This window comes from Hydra vulgaris, chromosome 15, assembly GCF_038396675.1.
Source record: "Hydra vulgaris chromosome 15, alternate assembly HydraT2T_AEP".
Lineage (NCBI taxonomy): Eukaryota > Metazoa > Cnidaria > Hydrozoa > Anthoathecata > Hydridae > Hydra > Hydra vulgaris.
In genome coordinates this window covers 10003026-10030000 of record NC_088934.1, presented here as the reverse complement: position 1 = coordinate 10030000, position 26975 = coordinate 10003026, and the positions used below count along the sequence as shown (strand labels likewise).

General features: G+C 26.1%; 1 protein-coding gene and 1 long non-coding RNA gene across 2 annotated transcripts in view; one reads left to right on the top strand and one right to left on the bottom strand.

Annotated features, from left to right (window-relative positions):
- Nucleotides 1–24383, bottom strand: part of LOC136092323 (alkylated DNA repair protein alkB homolog 8-like) — a 25318-nt gene extending 935 nt beyond the window's left edge. The window contains exons 1-4 of the mRNA XM_065820291.1: nucleotides 23876–24383; nucleotides 17739–18007; nucleotides 984–1090; nucleotides 1–296 (exon numbers count right to left, since the gene is read on the bottom strand). The exon at nucleotides 1–296 is cut by the window's left edge and continues 214 nt beyond it. Coding sequence (XP_065676363.1) covers nucleotides 1–296; nucleotides 984–1090; nucleotides 17739–18007; nucleotides 23876–24383 — 1180 coding nt within the window. The remainder of the gene's footprint in view (nucleotides 297–983; nucleotides 1091–17738; nucleotides 18008–23875) is intronic.
- LOC136092324 (uncharacterized) lies at nucleotides 19299–24437 on the top strand. Its single transcript, XR_010644342.1, has 2 exons — nucleotides 19299–19554; nucleotides 23981–24437. It is a non-coding gene; the product is annotated as an uncharacterized LOC136092324 (long non-coding RNA).
- Nucleotides 24438–26975: the final 2538 nt, after the last annotated feature.

Below are 26975 nucleotides of genomic sequence, written 5' to 3'. Positions count from 1 at the left end.
TATCACTAAAATGCATTGCTATTTGCTCATAAACTTTAACTACATGTTTATCTTCTAGATGCATTGCTTCTATTAGAGTTATTGGTAATAATACATTAGCTTGATTAACTATTTGTGAATCACATTTCTCTGTGAAATTACATATACAAGGTGAAAATCGAATTTTTCTGAACGTTAAAGAGATTCTTATTCTACGTTCACGAAGAGTCAGATGTTCTTCTGTAAAAAAATCTTGCTCAGCTGTAGAGTTCAACTGACTTGTTGTGTACACAATGTCAAATTTTCGCGGTGTTATTCTAAGAAAAATTTTTAAAATTTAAAATCCAACTAAAATCTAATATATGTAAAACTTCAAAATCTTTTTATTAAAACTTCTTTAAATATTTTCTACACTGATAAGATGAGATAATAAAGATGAGATAATAAAGAAATCAAATTTGTACTTTGAATTTTGTAATTTGAAAATTTATACATCAGTAAAATTGTAAAGCGATATTGTATTTAACCAAAAACTTATACTTTTTATCTGATTTAGTGTTTTTCTTGATTTGTAACTTGTAGCTTTTACAATATTTTGTAACAATATTGTATGTATATATATATATATATATATATATATGGTAAAATAAAATGAAAACTGCAAAATGAACGCTTTTAAATCTTATTAAAAATTTTTTTTATAAAACTAAAAATACAAGCATTTCATATAAATTCTCTTATTTAAATTAATTTATAATTAATAATAAAAATAAGATAAAAATGGCAAAACAAACATTTTAAAGACTGAACAAATTAATTAAAAAAAAAACAACAGCAAAATGAACATTTAAATTCTCAAAATAAATCTTAAAGTTAAATTAAAAACAAAACAATTAAAATAAAAAAGAAATCAAAAACTTTTATTTAATTTCTAAATAAAAGTGGTTAGAACAAAATTTTTTTGGTTAAAACAAAATTTTTCTTTAAAAAAAAAAAATTCTTACCCATGAGTCCATTGATACCTTGATTCCCCTTTCATAACCAATAAACTTCGTGGATATAAAATAACTGGAACTAATTCATTTGATGATTTTTTAAATTCCATTGTAACCTAAAATAATATTTAGACAAAATTTAATCCTTGGACTATTTGTCTTTTATGGCTGTCGAATATATAAAATAAAGAAAATAATTCAAATTCAATTTAAGTGTGTAATAGTCAATAATTTTAATGAACATTAAACAAGTGCTGTTGATAAAATAATTTCAACCATTTTTTGTATATCTCATAAAATCAATACTAAAAATGAGTCAAAAAATTATCATGTTTTCAATTAAAGTTCTAAAGAAAAGGTTCTTTTCAAATATACACCCTAATGGAAAAATTCCATGGAATTCCATGGCTATTCCATGGAAAACCCATGGAATTCTATGAGTAAACCATGATTATATGTTTTTTATAATGCATCACATTCAATATGATTTAAACTAAACATACAGAAATGAACAACTAGACATTTCCAATAGTTAGAATATGATAAATGTATACATTTTATAATGCATCATAATATGATATTATCAGAGATGTTGCTCTCGAGACTTAAATCTTGGTCCCGAGACATCTCGAGACTCATTTAACTGTCTTGTTCTTAGTCTTGGTATTGAATAAAAATGTTTTGGTTTAGTCTTGGCCTATACTGTCTTTATGTCTCTGGATATTATTATATTATAATGCAATACAAAACGCATGTATATATTTTTATTATTCAATTATATATTACTTATGCATATACTTATTCTAGTATTTGCCAGTAGCTTTGCTTACTTTGCATAACTTGCAATAGTATAGCAAGTAAGTCAAGTGAATCATTTTGATTTTTAATGTTTATTTAGTTTACAACAAATATTTTAGTTTCAATGTACATTAGATAACTAGTGTATTAATACACTAGTTATCTTATGTACAAAAGATAACTAGTATTATCTTTTTGAATTTTTTTTCAATGACTTTAGTTTGCATAAAAATGTTTCAAGTTAAAACACTTTGTATAGTAAATGTTTATTAAGTATTAAAAAACTTATTTTATGATAAATGATTTATTCAATTTTAGTTCTGTTAAGTTGCTTTTGTCTTTTTGTTGACGCGACATTCAAATTGGCATTTTGTTAGCAACTAGATATTTATTATGTTGTTTTTCTTTTCTATTAAATAGCAGAATTATTAGAAAATGTAAATAATGTAATAGATTGTGTATAAATTTTTTTATATTTTTTGTATTATTTTATTTAAATTACTACATTATAAGCCGACAGGTTTGACTGGCTTTATAAATAATGTTGTATAATTTATATTATTTATAACATTGTCAGTTTTTATATGAATTTAATATTTCTGAAAATAGTTAAAAAGTTGTCTAAACAAAATGGTGAATTGAGTTTGAATTAACCAGAAAAGATATAAACTCAATCTTCGGGATTCAACTTGTAAGGATGTTCCAAGAACAACTTAGTTGGAGAAGGAAAACTATGGTAATGTTTTAAAAATATTTTTTTTTGTTTTTATTTAACTAATGCGAAGTGCTCATCTTAAGTAATAATAAACTTATTTATGCACGCACTTTAATACTTATTATGCTTTTACATTACTATACTTACAAAATTACATATTTATTATGTTTTAAATAGTAAAGTAAAAATATGATAAATTTTTGAATTTAATAGTGTATGCATAAGTTCTTTTATTTTAACTTTATCATTTCATTTAAATTACTACATTATCAGCAGACAGGTTTGACTGGAAATATAAATTTTTAATTCATCTATTAAGCTGAACATATACATGTTCTGAGTTTTATAATATATATTAAGATGGCAAGAGCGTGAAGAAAACAGGTTTGTAAATGATGTTGTACATCATGCAGATAGCTCAGATGTAGTAGTAAGTTTTTTTTAAATTACAATTTATAAGTAATACAGTATTTGTTGCTGCCTTGTTCTATATAAATGTTACTAACATGCAGGTAACATTTATATATGTATTAGTTTGCATAAATCTTTTTATTTTAACTTTATCATTTTATTTAAGTTACTTTATAGGCATTTTATTTAAGTTACTTTATAGATATTGTACATCATGCAGACAGCTTGGGCAAAAAAAGAGGTAATAATCTTATAATTGTTATTTATAAATAATTATATATTCATTGCTACTTTTTCTATATAAATGTTAACCAACATTTGGCAACACTTATAAATGCGTAATTATAAAGTAAAGTTATAATAGATAATAATTATAAGTATAAATAAATTAGTAAATAAAGAAAATTAGTAAGTATGCATATATTAGTTGTATGATGTATTGTCTAGATTGTTCAAATGGACAAAGTTGCTAACTGTGGTAAAAACAATAATGAATATCAAAATGTTAATGGTACTTTGTTTGACATCTACCAGGTTCTACAGATACAGTTGGCGCTGGAATCGCACTTATAAATGGTCTTGATGTTTTTTTGGATTGAATATGTTGTACTGATGATTCTTTTTAATTTGTTCAAACTTGAAATTTTTAATTATCAAATTTAGATTATATTTATATACTATCTTTATCAAATAGTTGATATAAAGTAATAAACATGCAAATTGTTATATTTTCTGTAAAAATTGTTTTCTTAATCTATTTCAATTGTTTACCTATGTATATCACTTATAGTATTATATTACTTGTAATTTTTTGTTTTGTTTATTTTCAGTATGTTTATACATATGCATGTGTTAAATATTGTGATGAAGTCAAGTTTTAATGTTTTAGATGCATTATAGCTATTTTTTTTCAAAGATTTGTGGGATTCAACAAGATTTAAATTTTATTTTGTTTATTGATTTTATTTGGCGAAAGCGATCCCATAGATTAATAGAACTCAATAATATTAGCGACTAGCATGATAAAATTTGCTTTTTTTGGTTTCATATGACAATTCAAATAACATTAGATCAAAAAAACTTGAAAACAAAACATTCTATTTTACCATGGAAAATCCATGAGTTTTCCTTAAAAAGGTGTTCCAAATTTCCATGGGTACTTGGAACACTTTTCCATGGAAAACTCATGGACTTTCCATGGAAGATCTATAGATTTGCCATAGAAAACTCATGGGTTTTCCATGGAAAACTCATGGGTGTTCCATTGAAAACTCATGGGTTTTCAATAGAAAACTCATGGGTTTTCCATTGTAAACTCATGGGTTTTTCATGGATAACCCATGGTTTTTCCATGAAAATGTGTTCCAAATACCCATGATTTTTTCATGGGTTTTTTTCATAAATTTTCCATAGAAATTTTCCGTAAGGGCAATGAACTACACAAATTTACTACATACTTACGGGGACATGTTTTTTTTGTTCCTGTTTTGTTTTAGTTTTTTACTTATATATATATATATATATATATATATATATATATATATATATATATATATATATATATATATATATATATGTATATATATATATATAAATACATATATATATATAAATATATATATATATATATATATATATAAATAAATAAATATATATATATATATATATATATATATATATATATATATATATATATATATATATATATATATATATATATATATACAGTATTGGACAAAACATTTGCAACCAACATCGAACAATGCTAAAAGTGTTCCTAATTTTACATGTCTTAAAAACAAAATGAACTATACTACCACAGCAAACAGTTCAGGAGTATGGAGTCATAGCATGCCATGATATGAGCAATCAGCCGACAGGTGACAGCACACAGGCAGAATTTCGTTGACAAGTGCCATTTTGCAGCGGACAAAACAAGTGCAACTTTTTTGGTTTGTTTCATTTTCTTAAGTCTGGTCCGTGTCAACGTCACGGAAGTTTTTTAATTATTAAAGGAAGTATCCAGAAGTTTCCAGAAGCATGCAGAATCTTCCAGAAGTTTCCAGAAGAAGCATCTGTAAGCCTCCAGTAGCATCCAGAAATATCCAGAAACATTCAGAAGCATCCAGACGCATCCAGAAGCTTCCAGAAGCATCGAAAAGAAGCATCTAGAATCTTCCAGAACAGGTTCACACAGGTTCATTTTACTATATAAAAGACATGTAAATCAACATGTAATTCAGTCAGTGTATGGAAGTCAATCAGTCAGTATTATCAAGACAGTTTATTGAAGTGAGTTTTATCAAAGTGTTTTATCAAAGAACATCAATACAACAAGTGAAATACAACAAGTGTTTCATTACATCAATACAGTCCACATCCAACCAAGATGTTGTGTTCCACAGAGCATTATTGTATCATCACAAGGTAAATGTAACACGGTAAGCCTTGAGAAGCGTGATTATTTATTTTTATTATTTTTATGACTTCAAGTGCAAAAATGGCACCCGACAGTCTTGGATTGGAACTAAGAAAGAAAATTATTGGCAATTACGTAAGTGGAATGTCACAAAAAAGTATTTGTGATAAATATCGCATGAAAAAATGGACCGCATCAAGACTATGTTCCAAATATCGTTCTATGGGGAAGTTGGCAGCAGATAACAAAGCTGGAAGACCGCATTCCATCACTTCTAGAGATTCTATGATCCTCAGATCCATCAAGAAGGATCCCTGGATATCATCAGTCGAGATACAAAAGCAATTAGAGCTGCCTGTATCGAACCAAACAATCAGACGGCGTGCTGTTGAAGCTGGATTGTTTTCTCGATGCCCTGCAAAGAAACCGCTTATTTCACTAAAAAACCAGAAGAAAAGACTCCTGTTTGCTACATCTCATATTGACTGGAATGTGAAGAAATGGCGAACTGTCCTGTTCAGTGATGAATCGAAGCTCAACATCATTGGGAGCGATGGCATTTGCCATGTACGTCGACCGGCCGGATAACGCCTCGATTTACGTTACTGCCATAAGACCGTGAAGCATGGTGGAGGCAATGTAATGGTCTGGGGTTGTTTTTCTGCTAACGGTCTAGGTCCAATACATCGAAACGATGGAATAATGGACAGTTTCATGTATAAAAATATCCTGAAAGATGTTATGTTACCTCAGGCTGAATGGAATATGCCAATAAAATTGGTTTTTCAGCAAGACAATGATCCAAAACACACTGCAAAAGTAGTCAAGCAGTGGTTTTAAGACAACCACCTATCGGTGATGGATTGGCCACCTCAATCTCCGGATCTTAACCCTATCGAGAACCTGTGGGAGATTGTCAACCGCAGAATTAATCGTGAAGGTGTTCGTAATAAGGATCAACTGTTTGAACAAATCCAAAAGGCCTGGGCAGCGATTCCACAAAGTTTCATTGATCACCTGATCGAATCTATGCCTCGAAGATGCAAGGCTGTGATCGACAACAAAGGATTCGTCACGAAATATTGATAGCGAAATACAGTTCGGTCAACATTTTGTCGAGTTGCACTTGTTTTGTCCAGAAGGAAATCAACTTTTTTTAATACTTTTGATTAATTTATTAATTTTCGTGTACAAATCATGAACTTTGTGATGAATAAACTTGAAGAACTTTGTCTCTAAACAGTTACATAGTTATTTCTCTAAATTGAAAAAATGCAGCACTTTTATATAAAGAAACTAAATTAGCATTATTTGGTTGCACTCATTTTGTCCGATACTGTATATATATATATATATATATATATATATATATATATATATATATATATATATATATATATATATATATATATATATATATATATATATATATATATATATATATATATATATATATTAGGGGTATGACTAAAAAATTTTTTAAGAATTTTCAATTCCCCATGTCACCATTGGTGGAGAAATTATATTTATAAACAAAAAATATAAGAATTTGATGTTAATTTTTGAAAAAGATCACCCCCAAGCTGAAAATAACTTATCCTATCTTTTTATTGTTATCTTTATGAGTTATAAATAACGTAATAGACATACAAAAATGGCTAAAAATATGTCTGAAATTTTTTCTGAAACTAATTAAATGCCAACAAAACAGCATACCATGGATCAATTTAAAAGTTTGTCATTTAAAAGTTTGTCATTGAAAATTTTGACTAAAGAAACTGAACTAATTTGGAGAAAGCTGAATATTCCATTTCTACAAGGGAAATCAGCATCAGAATGAAAAATAGAAAATGTATTGAAAAAACTTGACAAAGATAGTCGAAAGCCCGGAACTCAAAATTTAACCCAATTGTTTTACATAACTGATGAAAAAGGTGATTGGTTGTGTCAGGAAGATAAAGAATTTTATGGTCTGCAAATGCCAACTAATGGAAGGGCTGGATATTGAACCACAATTGAAGATACTGAAGGTATTCATCCAAGAAAACTAGTGTTGATAATGAAACAAGCATCCATCAGCCAAGACCAAGATTTGGATGAATCAACTAGTGAAGGAGGTCATTCAGAAACTGAAGAGCAGTGTTCCAGCAGAGATAATGAAGCTGAAAATGTAGAAAGTTTGTCATCATCATCTGAAAGACAAATAACAAATTTGGCTGTAAACTTAGTGATTTCTGCAAAGATTAGTACGGAAAAAGCACACAAAGTCTGCAAAACTATATCAAAAGATGGAATTTCTATTCTTCCTCCAACTCAAAGTGGTGTCTACAAAGGTATCATGAGAGAAGGAGAAAAGTTGAAAGCAAATTATATGGAGAACTTAAAAATAAAAAGTGGCCTTTACACTTTGTGGAAAGCACATTAAAAAAATAGAAAATTAACTAGTTGTTTTGAAAAATGAAAAGAGAGAGTTAAGACTTGCTGTTCTCGAGCTGATGAATGAAAAAGGTGAAACAATATTTAATGGGATAAAGCTTGTGCTGGATGAATATGAGCTGTGGCCAGCAAAAAAAATGATTGTACCTGTCATAACATCTGCAAATACCAGAAAAAGAATTGGTGCAGTAGCACTGTTACAGAAACATTTCAAAACCATTGGATTAAAAAAGCCAACTTTTATAGGATGCCAACACCATATTTTAGATATCATATCATATGAAAACATATCATGATTAATCTTTTTGAAAGATCGATATTATCAAGTGAATTTCAAACCACTTCCTGCTATAAGCGATGCAAGATGGAACTCGGGAGCAATTTTTGTTCTACTTGCTTACATTCTAATACCGGACTATCAAGAATTGAAATCTGCTCAAACAGCATGCAACTTTATTTGTGGTTCATGGGGTGATATATGGTTTGGTGATCACTACTTCAATCCTGCAGATTTTGTTAATCTATTAGAAGCATGCAATGAGCATCCAAAAGTATTAAAACTGTTGAAGATATTTTAGTCCACAGAGCCAACACCAATTCCAACACAACGGTCAAATATATGTGCAGAATGTGCAGTAAAAGTGATGCAAGATTTAGTGCCTTTATTTCATAGCATAGAAAAACTTGACAATACTTATTGTCAATTAATCTGTAAAAATTATTTTATTTATTCCTGTTTATTGGTTTTCTGTAAAGTACTGGAACATATGGTGCAAAATTACATTTCTTATATTCCATAAATCTTCTTTTTAAATGGGGATGAACTTTTTTGAGATATAATATAAATGTTTGATATTTTCTTGATTTTTGCTTAAAAACTCCACTAAATTGAGTATGGGGATACAGGGTTGCAAAATTATCATACCCCTAATATATATATATATATATATATATATCAACACTCGGAATTACGTTCAGCATTCGGCAATGCCAACCTAACTGCCGACCTAAAAGTGTTTGAGGTCGGCAAAAAATTGCCGACCTCGTTTCTATCTTTTATGGTAAGACTTGTGTATCAAATTTTTTTTGATGACCTGTTGCCAACCTCTAAAAGATTTATATATATATATATATATATATATATATATATATATATATATATATATATATATATATATATATATATATTTATATATATATATATAAAACCCTTGGAATTAGAAAAACGAGGTCAGCAATAATTTGCTAACCCCAATCATTTTAGGGTTGGCATCAGGTCGCAAAAATTGTTTGATGCAAAGGTCCTAAAATAAAACATAGAAACAAGGTTGGCAATTTTTCGTTGACCTCAAACACTTTGAGGTTGGCAGTTAAGTCAGCATTGCCGAATGCTGACCCTAATTCCAAGGGTTATATATATATATATATATATATATATATATATATATATATATATATATATATATATATATATATATATATATATATATATATATATATAAATATATATAAATATATATATATATATATGTATATATATATATATATATATATATATATATATATATATATATATATATATATACATCTTAAAGTGATTGAAGTCGGCAAAAAATTGCCGACCTCGCTTCTATATTTTATGGTAAGACCATAAACATAGAAGCGAGATCGAAGAAGTTTTAAATTAGGACTTTTAGTTAAGAGGAACAATCATTTTTTGAAGCCGGGCTTAAAAACAATAAGTTCCAAGTTATTAAATCACGTGAATTTTTTCCTTGTGCATCCCTGATTTTTAATGATTGCTTTAAGAAATATTAACTGCAATAGAGTCTTCTTATCGCTATTGCTTTTTTTTTTTTTTTTACAAATTAGAATAGATAATCATTTGAATTTATACTAGTGATGTTTAATAGTTAAAACAAGTACCAAACGTGTTTAAAAAACCTGCTAAAATTTGTCACATATAGCATAACTTTCTTATATTTTTCCTTCAGAACAGTATTAGAAATCATTACAGACACTTGTAATGGTGGCAATCCCTTGCTAGTCACCTTTAAACTTTAAAAAACTGTACTTAATAGTATAAAAGTGGAAATTTATACAGGTTCCTTAGGTAACTATTAGAAGAATTAGAAGATGTTTCCTCATTAGCAATTAATAATTTATAAATTTAAAAATTCATGTATCATTATTAACTTTATTTATTATTAAAAAGTTAGTTTATTGCAACAAAGATAAAAACCAGGCTGTGTAATGAATATTTTAAATAATCTTTTTTTTTTTTTTTGACTGCTTCATAAGGTTTTTAGAACTGTGAGAACTGTGAGGTAAAATATTTTTTCATGATCTCTTTAATTGCCAGTATATTAATATAATAAAAGTAACTTAACCAGGTAAAAACCAAATGATGCTTTTTATGTTAAAAGCAGTGGAGGCCGGTGACAATAAACTTTGCAACAACTTGCTGTCAGCGTAACTGATACTTTAGTGTTTGTTAGGAAGTCTTTGATCGCTAGCGTTTTTTAATTGGTTAAGAGAGTTTAAGCGCTAGCATACACCTAAAATAAAGCATAAGTAATTAATTGCATTGAACCTTTTAAACCCACATAAAAAGCAGCAATAACTGACTGAAAACTGGCCTGATAGTGGTGCATTATGATTTGAACAGATTTTAATACTTCTTTTTTAGATTTTTTTTTTATTTTTATTTTATGGTAAAAACTTTTAGTTAGTTTGAAGTAAGTTATAAATATAAAAAATTACGATTGACACTATAATTTTCATAAAGGTATAATATATCTTGAAATAAAGAATGATGTTAAAAACAAAGATTTAAGCATATTATTTATACAAATATTCTGCTCTTCTCTGTTTCATAAGAGAAAATATTTTGATTAAACTGATCAATATCCTGTAAATAATCTTTATGTATTGATAGTATAGCTAATGCATTCAACTGATCTTGACCTGTGGAATTTCTTAAAAGTGTCTTATCTCTTTTTAAAGTACTAAGACACAGTTCAGCGTCAGCTGTAGACACAGGTCAACTTAAATATCAACTTTGATATTTCAGTATAATGTTTCAATCAGGTTATTTTCATGCATAAATTGGGATAGGGCATTAATGGTGTCGATATCACTCAAAACAGCATTTTCATACGAAACGGTTAATTCGGACATCAACTTAACTTCACTCAGCATTGGATAGTTTGTTAGAATATTTTTTATATGATTCCGAGGAAAATGTTGTCTATTGAAATTGAAATTTTATTAATTCAAAATTGATAATGATTTAAATATTTCAATGCTTCTGAACCTGTCGCTAACTTTATCATAAGTATCTTTAGCATCTTCTATTAGTAGTTCGATTGATGTGTTTCGTTTCGTTCGATTTTCAGGTATTTCTTTGCAATAGTTAAGAATTGATCCAGAAACTTTATCAGAGATGCTATTTCGCACAAAATTTATGGATAACTTAAATTTTTCAAAAGCTTCTTTGATTGTAATAGTGTTGCTGTTACTTGATTGCAATATATTGTAAAGTATACAAACATGTTTCAAACATTTTTTGAACACAACAGATTGCCACACACTTGTATCATCCCATCCTTCATCGTTTATAATTTTATTAAAACATTCCACAATCTTTGTTTTGTATTCTTTTATGCAAGTAACTATTATTGAACCAAAATTCCATCGTGTTTCGCAAACTCTTGGTATCTGTTTAAGAAATTTTGCGAAGTAAATCATTTCGTTTTGGCAAGGATGTAAATAATATGCCAAATCCCCGTAAAGTAGAAAAAAAGGTTCTTACTCGCTTATTCGACAAACAAACTTTTTTCAAAACTAAATTCAATTGGTGTGCATAGCAGTGAACATAATGGGCATTTTTGTAAACTTCTTTCATCAGACTTTGGACTCCCTTCCTTGATCCACTCATAACTGCTGCACCATAATAAGCCTGTGCAATTAATTTTTCTTTTAAAACAATTTAATTCTTCTTTTAATACATTTGTAAGACCCATAGCAGTTCTATCATGAACATCGATAAATGCTATAGATCTTTCAACTGGTTGATAACTTTTTAAATAAGGCAAAATAATGACAAACTGAGAACAACAACATACATCAGTTGTTTCATCTGCTTGCAAGGAAACAAATCTTGCTTTATCAATCTCACATTTAATTTGTTCTATGTATACTTTATACATACATTCTAAAATGTCATTTTGGTTTATTTTCAAAGTATTTTTTGTTATTTTTGAATTTTTAAGATGATCGCTAAACACACTATCTAATGTAGCTGTATATGAAACCATATCTAACAATATGCCTCGATTATTTGAGTTAATAGTTTCGTCATGTCCTCTTAAGGGCAATTCGTGTACACCGCAAAAATTTATACAATCTATAATCCTCGATAATGTATGTCTGCTTTTGTCAACTAATTTAAATGTATTTTACTGGATTCGTGTTTTTGTATTCGCTCAAAAAGATGTTTCATATCTTTACAGCCATTTTCTGTCCACAAGCTCTCGCTACCAAACAAAACACAATAAAAACAAAACAACAAATTTTTTTCATCACTTACACTTAACCATGATTTTTTTTCAAATCATGTTACACTAAATGTTCGTGTTTTTTTACCATCAACTTGAGTTGTACGAACACCTTTTTGCTTGTTATGCCCCAAGATTTTTAATTTCTAGTTTTTCTTGAAGGCCCAATGACAAGAAACGTTTAGCCAATAAACTATCAATTTTGTTCATGTTAAATTATTATTATTAATGAATCTAATTATTATCTTATTAATGAACCTAAATTATTGTAATAAGATAACTTTAAATTATATTGTAACTAGAATATGACTTTAGCATGATTTAAAATTTTATCAACAGTAGTTTAGTCAAGAAGGGCTCTTAATCTTAATTAACAATCGATAAAATAAAAAAGAATGTAACATTACATATGCATTTAACTCTCTGATAGGTTCACAAAAAGTTTTCTGAGATTGACGAAAGGGTCAACCAAAACAATAAAGATACTTTTACAACAAATTTTTAAACATGTTTTTTAAAGTATTTCTTCATAATACAACACATATTTTACTTAATTAAATGCGGTAGTGGTGTAGTGGTAGAGCGCTCGCTTTATAAGCGAGAGGTTCCGAGTTCGATCCCCACCACGTCCCTGGTAGCACCGCGCTCAACTTGTTTCTTCGCGCAGCGGCCTTGTTCGTCAAGGTTCATGTTTTGGAGTTATAGAGTTGAGAGAGGGTTATAACCACAATTAAGTAGCCTCCTTATCTGTAGTGGCCTTCTGGGCCTTGGGGAAGTGAAATAACAAAACAAAACAAAAAAAACAAAAAAAACAAAAAAAAAAATCCATAATTCGTAAATACAACATTTACAATGTCAGTCATATATAATAGTAAACTTTTCAAGATTATTTAATATCTTTTTATAAGCATGCATAACAATACTTAAATATTTATATAGTTTTAGTTCTTTAGCTTGAGCTTTGAAAAAAAAAAAAAATTATTGAAGCTGTATTCTGAAATGTAACAGTACCACCAGTGGTAGAGTTTTTGTGATTGAAAAAAAAATGTTCTTTATATCTTCTGTTGTTTTAGCGGTTTGTACCTTTGTTGTGTCAAACTAATAACATTGACTAATTTTAATTTTTACTAGAAATTCCAGTCTTCAAAACGTGTGTTTAATGCTTATCATCATTGTTGATATTGGCTCTGGTTCAGCGTCAATCTAATTGACAACTTAAAAGGTAGAATGACTTAACTGCCACCAAACAATGTAAACAATTTTGAATGGCTGGTTCATTATGCCACAGAATATGATACATAAGCTATTTGGAAACACTAAACTTTAGCAATCCCTCATTGACAAAAGAACAAGAATTTCAAAAGTGAAAACAGTTTGTAGCTCTTTTTATATTTGTTGAAATGACTAAGCTTTCTCGTGTCACAATATATAAACTTGCCAAACAATACACATATCAAGATTATCATTATTATGGCTAAGCCACAATTTTTTTCCCTGTAAAAATAAAAAAATAAACAAGCTTTAAACTTTTTAAAAATAAATAAAACAATATATGCCTGAACAATGTAGTTCACTGACAAAAATTATAAAATGTACAAGATTGTTGATTATAAAAGAAATGCAAAACTGTTCCATGATATTTTAAAATCAATTTTCCAAACTATGCAATTTCCTTAGAATTTCCAAACTTATAATTTTATTATAATTTTTATTATTCCTGTTTATAATTATAGAACAAAATGACTTGTCCTAGAAAATCTAGTCTCTGAAAAATATTAAAAACTAATTTCTTTTACGTAACTGTATCTCTTTAAATGTTTATGTCAGACCAACATTTATACCAGTAATTTCTGTTACATTATTTTAAATATCATGTTTTAGCCATGTTCTTATTCCTATTAATTTATACTCATAATAACTACTTGGTAAATTTTTTATCTACATATCCAGTTTAAGAAACTAACATTAACACTGTTAATATTGCAATATAAACACTGTTAATATTCGTAGTGAAATTGCAATATTAACAAATGTGTAATGTTTACAACATTATTTTTACAAATAAATCTTTACATTTAATGTTATAAAGTTTCCTAATATCACTGTACCTTATTGAGTCAACAAAACTTCTGACTTGATGCAGCAGTAAATTCTTCACTCTTTAAATCGAGAATTAAAAATGGTGGATGGAATTTTTAAACTTAGTTATTTTTTTGAGGTTCTTTTCTTCTCGGGCCAGTTCAATGAGGCCCTGTGGTGCGTTTATTCGTCCCATCTGAAAGCACAACAAATTCTGCGCGCGCATCAAAAATTATATTACTACAAACAAAATAAATAGGGCCAGTAAAAATCGGCCCAGCCATTATTGCTAATGAATTAAAACAACGCTACTATACTTTGAATAAATTGTAAATAAACATATTACTTGTAAATTAAAATAGTTTAAAATTAGAACTAACTTAGAACTATTTATTTTTATAAAACCTGTCTGCAAATAGGGCCGGGACCCGATGGCCTCTGTTGATGAGCCGCCACTGGTTAAAACTAAAGCGTGGCTTATCTCCAGTAACATTTCTATCTTATTTTACTTTAATAAAGTTTTTCATAAATATCTTACCAATTTTTCAGATAATAACTTAATGTATATAATGTAAATAATAATTCCCTTAACTTATCGTAACTTATCATTCCCTTAACTTATTGTAAGTTATCTTAAGTTATCTTCCCTTAACTTGTCTTAAGTTAAGTTTGTACCAAATTCAATATCGCAGACGCTTTTTTTGGAAAAATTTTCTTCATATTTCTAATGAAAAACAGAAACACGTCTTAAAATGCGCTTTGGAAAGTTTCCAGGCTAATTCTAAATAGCATGTACTAACTATGGAATTTGATGAATTAGATTTCAAATATATTTTTTTGAAAATAATTTAAAAGGTTTGAATTAAGTAAATTTAGAATTAAATTAAATAAATTAAATACATTAAGAGAGCTTTTATTTCTTTAACATCTGCTACAAATTTTTTTGTTGATGTTTTTGTTTTTGTTGATATTTAAAAATCAACAAAACAAAAGTCTAAAATACTTGCTTTTATTTCATCTATATTATTTAAAATAAAACACAATTTTGGATTGATAACTTTCATGATTAGAACTCTTTTGTTTTTGTTTCCTAATTTATTAAATTAAAATATTGCTAGGAAAGTTTCTTATATTTGAACACAAACATTTTTTTAAACAGTTGTCATTAATTTATATTTGTTCAGTTAAACAAATACACAGGAAAAAGGCCTTTAAATGTCAAGAGTAAATAAGTACTGCATACGGGTTTGCTTAGACTAGCAATGGGCATACTTAAGTTTAACAGAATTGAATTATGCAATCAAAATCTGTCCTGTTATTGAGTGTATTTAATGTTAGTCTAGCAAAGTTGAAGTTTCTTTCCTTATTATTTTGAATATTTCATCACAGATTTTTTTTTTTTTTAATAAATTAGTTTAAATTCAATATCGCGTATTTTTTTAGATAGTTGCTTTTTTCTAACGATCAGAAAAAAAAAAGGAAGAAGAAAAAAGTAAGTAATTAAACAAAAAATATTATCAAAAAGAACATATATATATATATTGTTTAAAAGAAGAAAAGAAAACGAAATATCTAAAAGAAAATAAGTAAAAAAGTAATGAGAATAGAAGTAAAAAAAAAAAAAGTTAATAAATGAAATAAATGAAAAGAATTAAAAAGAAAGAAAGAAAAAACTACTTAAACATCGGTAACAGGCATCGGAAAAATTTTTTCATATTTTCTTAGTATTATTTATTTATGTTTTATTTTTTAGTTATTATTTATTTTTTAACAGTGATATATAAACTTTATATACAGCTATATAATTTTACTACAAGAATTTAATGTAATGTTTGTTGTAACTTTTGTTTTGTTTTGATTTTCTCAGTTAGTGTTTTTCTATTCATATTTTATTTATTTATTTGGTCATAATATTAACAATATGCTTTGGTTACTTTATTATAACAACTATGATTAATATATTTAAATCTTTATATATTTTTAGCAATAGTTATTTTTATGTCATTGTTAGTTGTTATGTTTTGTCGGTTATTTACTGTTTGTAACTGTAACTTTGTATGTATAAGCGATTCTTGTATGGAAAGTAATACTGATTTATTTAAATTATTAAAATTATTTTATTATTATTATTACTATTGTTAAAATAACATATTAATATTATCAATACCATTGTTTATATTATTATTATTATCAGTACTGTTAATAATATTGTTGTTGTTATAATTTGTTAGTAAGCTATTTTTATTATGTCGTGAAAATTAATATTATTATAAGTATCTTTATTGTATTTTAGTACCATTATAGATGCTTACTTAATATTAGTTATTTTACTATTTGTAAATATTTTTCAATGTGCAATCCTTTATTTTATTTAATTCAGAAATTCCGCAGACTGAATGTAATTAAAATTCAATCAATTCAAAGAATATTAGTTTTGAGTATTAGTTTTAAAGGTTGTTATTTATATGCTTATAAAAAGTTTATCAAAAAGACATTCCTTTGCTGTAAGATTTTATGTATCAATGTGTGTGTGTATATATATATATATATATATATATATATATATATATATATATATATATATATATATATATATATATATATATATATATATATATATAAACTCAACAAAGACCATGATGCCTTGTCACCGATAAACTTTTAAGCTAAACTAAGACAGTTTTGATGGTTATTCATACAGTTGATGTTTTAATGTTTTTACCTTTTTAATGTTGTTTTTTTGGTTTTTGTTTTTTTAATTAAATCTTAGCTTCTAAAAAAACATTTTACTAAAATATTTTACTGATAAAATTGTTAAAACTGCCAACAAATTCTTGCTTTTAGGTGCCCATGATGATCTTTAATTGTGCAATTTTGAATAAGCAATAACTTTTTAATTAAATATTATTGAAAAAAGCTGTTAAAGAACAGCCATTAGCACTACAACTAATAAACATCGATTTAATTAGGATTCGATGCTTCTGTTATCAACAAAGTTCATAAGTTTATCTAATAGTTTACATTGAGTTAAAGTTTATCAACTTTAAATCAACGAATAAAGTTTTATTATGTATTATTCATAATCCTGTTGGTCAAAATGTCCCATTACTTTGTAAATTGATTGAACAATCTCTGATGGAATTGGTTAAACAATGTCTGATCTCCAATCATTACATACTATATATATATATATATATATATATATATATATATATATATATATATATATATATATATATATATATATATATATATATATATATATATATATAACACTGATTTTTTATTGATCTATGAGACTAATATCCATAAAACACGTGAAATATTAAACATACCTAAGAGCATACCTGGGAATTCAGGCTTAGTGAAACAATTCCATCTTCAAAAGCAGAGTGTGTATCAATATGAGAAGGAATACCTTGACCTGGTCTATACTGGTTAACAGTAAGCTGATCAGGCATAAAATCTATAATATTGTCTAAAAGCATTTTTTTAAGCAAGCTATCACACACTGATGGAATTTTCTGTGCAAGTGGTTTGGATCTATCAATATTATTAGAGCCATATATAAACTCATAGCCAAAATGCTTTACAGTTCGATTTTTCATCAGTGAACCTAAAAAATAATTAAACACATAAATCTTTAAAAAATTTTTTCATCTTTATTAATATAGTCAGAGTAATGGCATTGTATATACAGCCCTCTGCATTTAACAATGCCAACTTAACGGCAGACCTAGAAGGGTTAAAGGTTGGCAAAAAATTGCCAACCTCATTTCTATGTTTTATGGTAAAACCTTTGTAACAAATCTTTTTTGCCAGGTTAAGGTCATTTTTCCTAATTCCAAGCGCTGTATATATATATATATATATATATATATATATATATATATATATATATATATATATATATATATATATATATATATATATATATATATAATGGTTTGGCCAGGAAGGCGTGCAATTTCTTGTCATAATATGACCACGCAAATACTATTTAACTTTACCTAACTTGAACACAGCTGTTAATATGTTTTGAAAATTTGTATATGTTTTAAAAACGCACCGAAAAAATCTTAACTTAACTATAAAAAAACTTAAGAAAAAACTGATCATAAAAGAAGCAAATTAATCTTTAAAAAAAAAAAAAAAAAAAAAAAATAAAAGTAACTTAAATAAAACAAAAATAAAATTAAAACTTAAATAAAATAAATAATAAACTATAACAATAAGATTATCTAAATTACGTTTGGAATAAATAACTTTGAATCGTTTATCTTTACTAATGTTTTTATAATCTAAGGAAAAACTCTTTTTAAATTAAGTAACAATTTACAACTGATGATTGTTTAATAAACGTGCACATTTAAAAGTTTAAAAAACGATTCTTAACAATTCTTTGCACAAAGGAAAAAATAATTAAATTGTTTATTTAAAAAATTGATATAATTTTTTTTTTATTTAAAAACATTTATAATAAAAAAATAAATACTTATATAAATATAAAAAAATATATGTTTTTATAAAAAAAAATTAGCAGTGATTTGTTACTTTATCTAAATGTGTTTTAACAATATAAAAGTGTAACTAAATATAAAAATGTAAGTAAAGTTATTTAATTCAAACAGCTTTTAAAAAAGTTTGTCTTTTTTTTCTTCTTCTCAACAAAAACTTAAATGGTTCTTATAAAAAGTTTATTAGGGACTTTTTTGTTTAATTATATAATTTTATAATTTATAAATATATATATATATATATATATATATATATATATATATATATATATATATATATATATATATATATATATAAATTTAATATCAAAATCACACAATGACTCATTATATTATTAAACTCCTCTAAGAAAAACAATTATCAAAGTAAACTAGATTAAAAATAACAATTATCAAATTAAACTAGATTAGAAATAACAATCAGAAAAATTTTGAACAGGCAGCCAATCTTGATCTTACTTCTGTAAGATAGGGGCTTGCAGTGGCTTGTGAATTTTAACTCAAACAAAACTCAGTTATTAACTGCATACAACTATTGCAATACTGTTGACAGTCCTATATTAATAAATGGCCTTGTTATAGTACGTCGGGCAAAGAGCATTTTACATAAGTAAAGAGCAATTATATGTAATGCTATAATATTTAGGTAAAAACTTTTTTTTTGATTATATTTAAATAACTCTAATAGATATTTTTAAATGGTATCTTAACTGTATTTTAATTAAGTAGTTAAGGTTATAGAAACCACTGACATTATGACAAAACTTTAAATTGCAAATATATAAATGTTTTTTGTATTATTAAATATGTTATTTATAAATTATGTTATATTATATATTATGTTATATTATGTTATATAAAATATGTTATACTTTATATAAAATATGTTATACTTTATATAAAATATGTTATACTTTATATAAAATGTGTTATATTATATATTATAAAAAATGTTTTTTATAATATATAATATAACATATTTTATATAAAATAAGTTATTTTTTATATAAAATATGTTATATTATATACTATAAAAAATATTTTTTGTATTATATAATATATTATTTACAAATATAATAAATTCAGATAAAACGAAAAATTTTATCAAAATAATCAAAATATTTAGATACAAAAGAAAATAAAATTTTATTGTTTAAATATTATCATTTGAATTAAACTAAGTATTGTTAGAATTTTTATAAAAGTCACTTTTTATCAAAATATCGAAATAATCAAAACATTCAATTAAAAAACTTGTTTTAATACGATGTAAATGAACAAAATACTGTATATAACATAATGATCCACACATTAATATACACATATATATAGTCTTAATATTAGGTAGACTTTTTGATTTCTTGGTATTGTTCTTGAAATCCTAAATCTTGGTCTTAAGCTCAAATGTCTCAGACTAAGTCTTGGTTTTAACCTTTTATTGTCTTGACTACAATCTCTGATTGAAAGTAAGTAACTAAAATTCTTTAAATATATTAAATAATTAAAATTCCTAATAATTTAAACTTCTATAGAAAAACAAAACCCAGACTTCTATAGATTCTATTTTCTAATAAATTGTCTTAAAGACACTAGTGTTGATATAGTTAAAACAATTTAGAAAATAAAATAAAAACTTTTTAGGAAAAGCAAATTGTCCAAGTGTAAATTATAAATATTTCAATGGACTGGATAAATCTCACTAAATAAAATTAAAAGTAAATTAACTAATATTATGCATTTATTTGTAATTTGACGTAAACACTTTCTTGAAAAAAGCTAAAATAAAATAAACAAAAGAATTTAAAAAAACTAAAATAAAAATTTACACGCAAAGCACAACTTCCTTATTTTAGTAGTTTTTGAATAAAAGTAGAGGCAATTTTAGGAACCAGTAAATATTTTTAAGGATTCAACCCCTCCTCCTCCCCTCCCCCTCCCCTTATTTTATTTGTAGAATTGCCTCTAAATGCAAGATGTCTAAATGGTAAACTTGCTGCCGTGGAATAAAAAGGTCTCTATTGAAATTTAATTTATACTTTTTTGAAAGTTGAAAAATTATTAAGGTAAAGCCTAATTTAGGTGAAATGTTTTGAAAAACATTTTCATTTGATTGATTTTAATGTAAATTTTTTTAACTACAAAAGTTAATTACTTTTTATGAAGATTATATCCAAGTATTTGAAATGGGAAAGACAAGTAAAGAATGCTGCCAATAAAGCAAACAATATGCTTGCAATATTAAATAATACTTTTAGGTATAAAGATAAGTACCTAATGAAAATGATTTATTGCACGTACATTAGACCTCATTTGGAGTTTGTGATTCAAGCTTGGAACCCCTATTATAAAAAGATATCAAAGAACTTGAAAAAATTCAAAGAAGAGCAACTAAATTGAGACATCTAGGATATAATCAAAGACTAAAAATATTAGATTTAACAACTTTATAGGTTTGAAGACTAAGAAGTGACCTTATACAACAATATAAATTATACAAAGGTTTTGAATTTATTGATATGAAGAAAGTCCAGATACAAATGCATTCAATCATTACACCAGGTCCAGGATCCAATACTAGAGGCTAAAAACATAGTGTTAAATCAGAGTTTGTTAAAAATTGTTTAAGTAGACAACACTTCTGTACAAATAGGTTTGTCTTTGGATGGAATAATTTACCGGAATCGGTAGTGGAGTCTACATCAGTCAAAGAGTTTAAATCTAGACTTAAGCTGATTGACTTGCAGATAATATTAAACAAGAAAAACAGGTTGCAGCTAAATTATTAGACAACTATTGTGTTGGCTGTCATAGATATTGCCTGGCACTCAACAGCATTTCAATTATATTATATATATTATATTATGACATTTGAAAATCATTAGATTATATATGCTCATGACATGAGAATGTATAAGCACTGTACATAAGTCACTACACATGCACATGTATATAATGCAAGCAAAGGCATATAATGTAATGATTATAAACTGGATTTTATAATTTATCTTGCTAGCAATATTTATTTTGTTTTTAAAATTTAATTGTTCTATTTAATTTTTCCTCTTCTATTTTTTATTAATATTTTAACTCATTATTATCTTATTTGTTGATTTGTTTCAATGTTTTTGTTATCAATTGTTTATCAATGGTTATATGTACTATTATAACAATTCTATATGAGCAATTTTATGTGAAAACATCCAGAGCATTCAACCCTAAGTCTCAAATTTTGATGATTTTTACACCACTTAAATATCTTAATAAGTTATAAACGTCCCAAAAACTTCATCATCTAACTCCAAATGATTTCGAAGATATAACTATTTTAACTTTGCCTTAAACCAACAAACATAAGCCATTTGAAAAAATGGTTTTGGGCTTCCATTCTGCTCTGTGTGCAATGAAAAGCTGAAAATATGTTCATCTACATATTTTAAGGCAAGGAACTCAATAGAACAACATAAAATATTTGAAAATGAATATAATATTGAAAATTTTAACCTTTATTGCATTTTTCCTGAGGGGAGTTTAATTACGACTTTATTAATTTTTATTTGTTAAGAACAAATAAACAGTATTTCGAAACAAAACAAAAAACTTTCAAGTTAATATTTTCTAATTTTTAAGACCGGTTTGGGTTTTAAAAATTAGAAAATATAAACTAACTTATAAAAGTAAAAATAAAAAACCCTCCCACCTGTTTATTAATAATATCCTCTATTTATTACATCTCGACTAAAATTCCCAACCATCCTTTTATTGCCACCCCACCTTGTATTAAGCACCTGAGAGTAACTTAACAATAATGAAACTAAAACAGTTTCAATCATATAAAATTGTTTTATTAATTGTTGTTGACTTGCTTTTTTCTGTTTTCTTGGTAGTTTTATAAAATTAGACCTTAACTTTTGGAAAAAATTTAAAATTTTACTGGGGGTAAAATGAATTATAAAAATCCTGATGTATAGGTTCAGGTTTTTTTTCAAAAGTTGTCTGGAACAAATTATTAGTTATAAAGCATTTTCATATTTATCAAAGTAAGACAAATCAACTAGAACATATATATTAGAAACCTAAGAAACAAAAATAATACAAAAACCAAAAAGTATTCAAACTCTACAAACTAAAATGTATTAGTTATAGTAATATCATTCACTTCATTGATATATATTCTGCTGGATGGAAATTTTCCTCCAGAGTTAATAAATAGAGGGGAGGGAGGAGTCTTAATAAACAGGTAATAGGAAATTTCTATATTATTTCTATAAGTTTATATTTTCTAATTTTTAAAACCTAAATAGGTCTCTAAAATTAGAAAATAATAACTGAAAGAATTTTTTCAACAACTTTTTTCAATTGATTTATAAGTTACAAATTTGAGTTAATTTGACCTAGCTTTTTTTTCTGCTTAAGAAATGACTACTCTCCAATTCTCTGTAAAACTTCAACTAAACTATTCAAGACAACATGAGGAAAAAAAAGGAGAGCTACATCAGCATTTATGCTATTAAACTTATCTCAGTGAAATTGCAAAGGATAAAACTTCAGGAGCTATGTTCATTTTTTAATATTTTAGGTTAATTCATTTAAATATTTTAGTTATTTTATATGATATTGGATTCCTTGTCTTTAAATAAGTAAGTGTACTTATTGTCAGCTTTTAATTGCAAAGTTAAAATAGTTATATCTTTGAAATCATTTGGAATTAGATGATAAAATTTTAGGAATGTCATTAAAATCTTTGAAAGTTGTGTGAGTCAGCAAAATCTGAGACTTAGGGTTGCATTTTATAAAAAAATTTGATGTTTTCACATGGAATTACCCATATGAAGGTGAACCATCTATATTTAACAGTTAAACATTTCATTTATGTATATGTATTTTCTGCAATATAAAAAAAGCTATATTACATTGTTATAATACATGTGTGCAAATTTTTAGACATAAAGATATTAACAATATCTTACCATCATCTTCTTTACAATAAAAAAAATCATACAATTCTTTTTCATAGACTTCATCTATATAATTAACTTTTATATCAAGCCCAATAATATTTATTTGTTGCCTAGATTCATTTGGGTACAACTGCGTTTGGATGTATGGTAAATTAATTTTTTGGTACAAGTAACTAAAGTACAATGGAGCAGATGGAATATTATCTTCGCTTATTATATTATAACCAGTAAGTGCAGCTACAGCTAATACTGATGATTCAACAGATTGATAAGAAATAAAAGCAAAAGATTTTTGTGGAACCATAGTTAGATCTTTAACTGAACCGTATTTAGAAAATAAATGTAACAATGACTCTCGTGCAACTCCATTTAAAAGGCCTGCATTCCCTACAAACAAATGTTGAGTTGGCTGCAAAGAAATTTTAGTATCTTCAAAATCTTTTAAAAGTCGGACAGTTTTTTTTTTCAATTTTTTTGTTGTTTTTTCAGCTTTTTTTTTATTGTTATTAGATTCCATTACAAATTCAAAGTTTATTAGTAATTTTTTAATTGATGACAATAATAATCTTTATATTGTATTATTATTAATTCCGTATTATTTTCCAATATCTATTTGCACGATTGTAGCGCGTTTTATACAATAACGCTATTCTCACCACGCGTTTTGCGAATAACGGCAAAAGCTTATTCGCACAACAACGGTTGTGCGAATAAGCTTCAACATTTTAGAACCAAATATCAATATTTTTTTTATTTTTCATATTAGTTTTATCGATTAATCATTATTGATTAATCGATAAAACACGGCGTTACTAAAACTTTTAATTAGTTTATTGCAAAAAGTAGTACATTTTTTTGAGATTTTTATTTTTAGAGATAATTTGATTTAAAAATCAAGGTCATTTTATAAACTAAATATTTTTGAAAGTATTTAGTATTTTTTTGATTTAATAACAATATCAATTATAGCATTATATTACCCTAATAGTGTGCATAAGCGTTGATCACAAAAAAAAACATGCCTCCCACCAAAAAGTTAATTTTTAAGAAAAAAATTATTATTATTTTTTTTTACTTTTAGCACTTTTCAATTTTCAAGACTTAACTCGTCAATTTTTTAGACAGAAATTTAATCTTTAAACTAAGTTTATTTTTTTTTAAAACCTTTTTTGCATTATCATTAAATAAAATATTTTAAAAAAGGTCCTGTAGCAGATTTATTGTGTCAAAAGTGGGTCGTTTCCTTGCCATTAAACTTCCAATTAATATAGTTTTTATTGTTATTATGTTCTTAATTATAACAACAATCTTGTTTTTTATTCCTTTCGTAAAAGAACAGATGTAATGGAAACGTTGATGCGATTCTTAAAAACGTTAAATTGCTAAAAACAGTTACAGATCATAAATTTTGTGGTTTAAAAGTTACATAAGCTTTCAAGTAATAATAAAATAACGATAAGTTTGGTATTTTTTAAACGTTAATATTTAGCTTTAACTTATGGTATTTGTTTTCATTTTATGCAGTGCCTAGTTGTGCATAAAAAGTAAAAATTAAAGATTTAATCTGGTAACGTGTTTATAATAAGCTTATTTATTAAAATAAATTTGTTTTTCTTATTTAAACTGAACGGTCTATATAATAAACTAAATTTTCTAATATAAACTGGAAGATCTAATAATACAAAATACTAAATCTAATAATACTAAATACTAAAAGTGAGCTCATGATCATATAAAAAAACTTAAACTGTATTTTTAGTGTCACAACTTTTATCGGATCGCTTACTGTAAGAGTATTAAAATTAAACAAGGTAAGGAATTTGATGACTTTGCTGAGTTTAAAAATAAATTGATTGGTTGGTCAGTATTTACGAACATTTTAATTAATGGCAAAACTGTAGCATTAGCAAACAAGATTTAAGTGATGGTTCCAAACAATAGGATGAAAAGTTTAAATTCAGTAAAGTAACGTATTTATGAAAGCATGGAGGTGTTAAGAAAGCAAAAGAGAAAGGAAGTCATCTAAATTAAAGATCATAATTGTTTAGTAACTTATAGTTTTATTTTCCAAGATTTGGGATTCAGTTTATCTGCTTGTTTTAAGTAAGAAATAAAAAAAGAAAAGTAAATTTGCTATTTTAACTTGTTTTTCTAATCATTAAGATCATCTTTCCCATCCTCCACAGTAATTTATGATGTAAAGCATACAATAAATCACTGCACATGGTCTTGTACAGCAATTTATTATATGCTTTACTGCATAATTATCTAATTACTGCACAAGACCAGAAACCAGCAAGTAAATGTCGTAATTATAACAAGGTAATCCAAAGAATAGGCATTGAAAATTCTGATCTTTTTTTTTAACTAATAGAATTTGTAACTGCTGCAGAAAGAAACATCTTTAGATAAAGATTTTTTTTTTCTGTTTTAATATAACATAAGAATTTTACAACTTCGTACTTCATTAAAAAAAGTAAGTAAGACAGATAGGGGCTCAAAGAAGATGAGGATTACAGTACGACATCGCAATCTTTTCATAGAGCCCCTTTAACAAAATTTCAATAAAATATTGTAATATGCAAAACGTAATAAAATTTCAATCAAATATCGTAATAAATATCGTAATAAAATGCGTAATTCGTTAATAAGATTGTTAAGCAACAAACAAAAGTAGAGTTGTAACATTAACCAAAAAGCGTTTTTTAAGTTTTAAAAACTACTTTTTTTGTTATAAACTTGAATGAACTTAACGAATTTATCGTACCTTTGAATCCTTTGTGAAAGGTATTCCATACTTTAGGACCTCGATAGAAATGCCATATTCTAAATATTTATTTCTTATCCGAGGCAGTTTATATGTGTTTAACATAATTGTTCTAAGATTATAGTTTTCATTTTGATTTAATTCAAACTTGTTATTAAAGCTTATAGAGGAGATATTGTAATTGTAACGATTCAAAATTAAATGCTGATAAACATTTATTTCAAATACATTCATCATTTTCATATCTTTCATTAAAAGTTTAGCGTGTTCACGACTATCTTTAAAGTAAATGATTCTGCAAGCATGATTTGTAAACAAGGCAGTTTTTTAAGCTTTGATGTT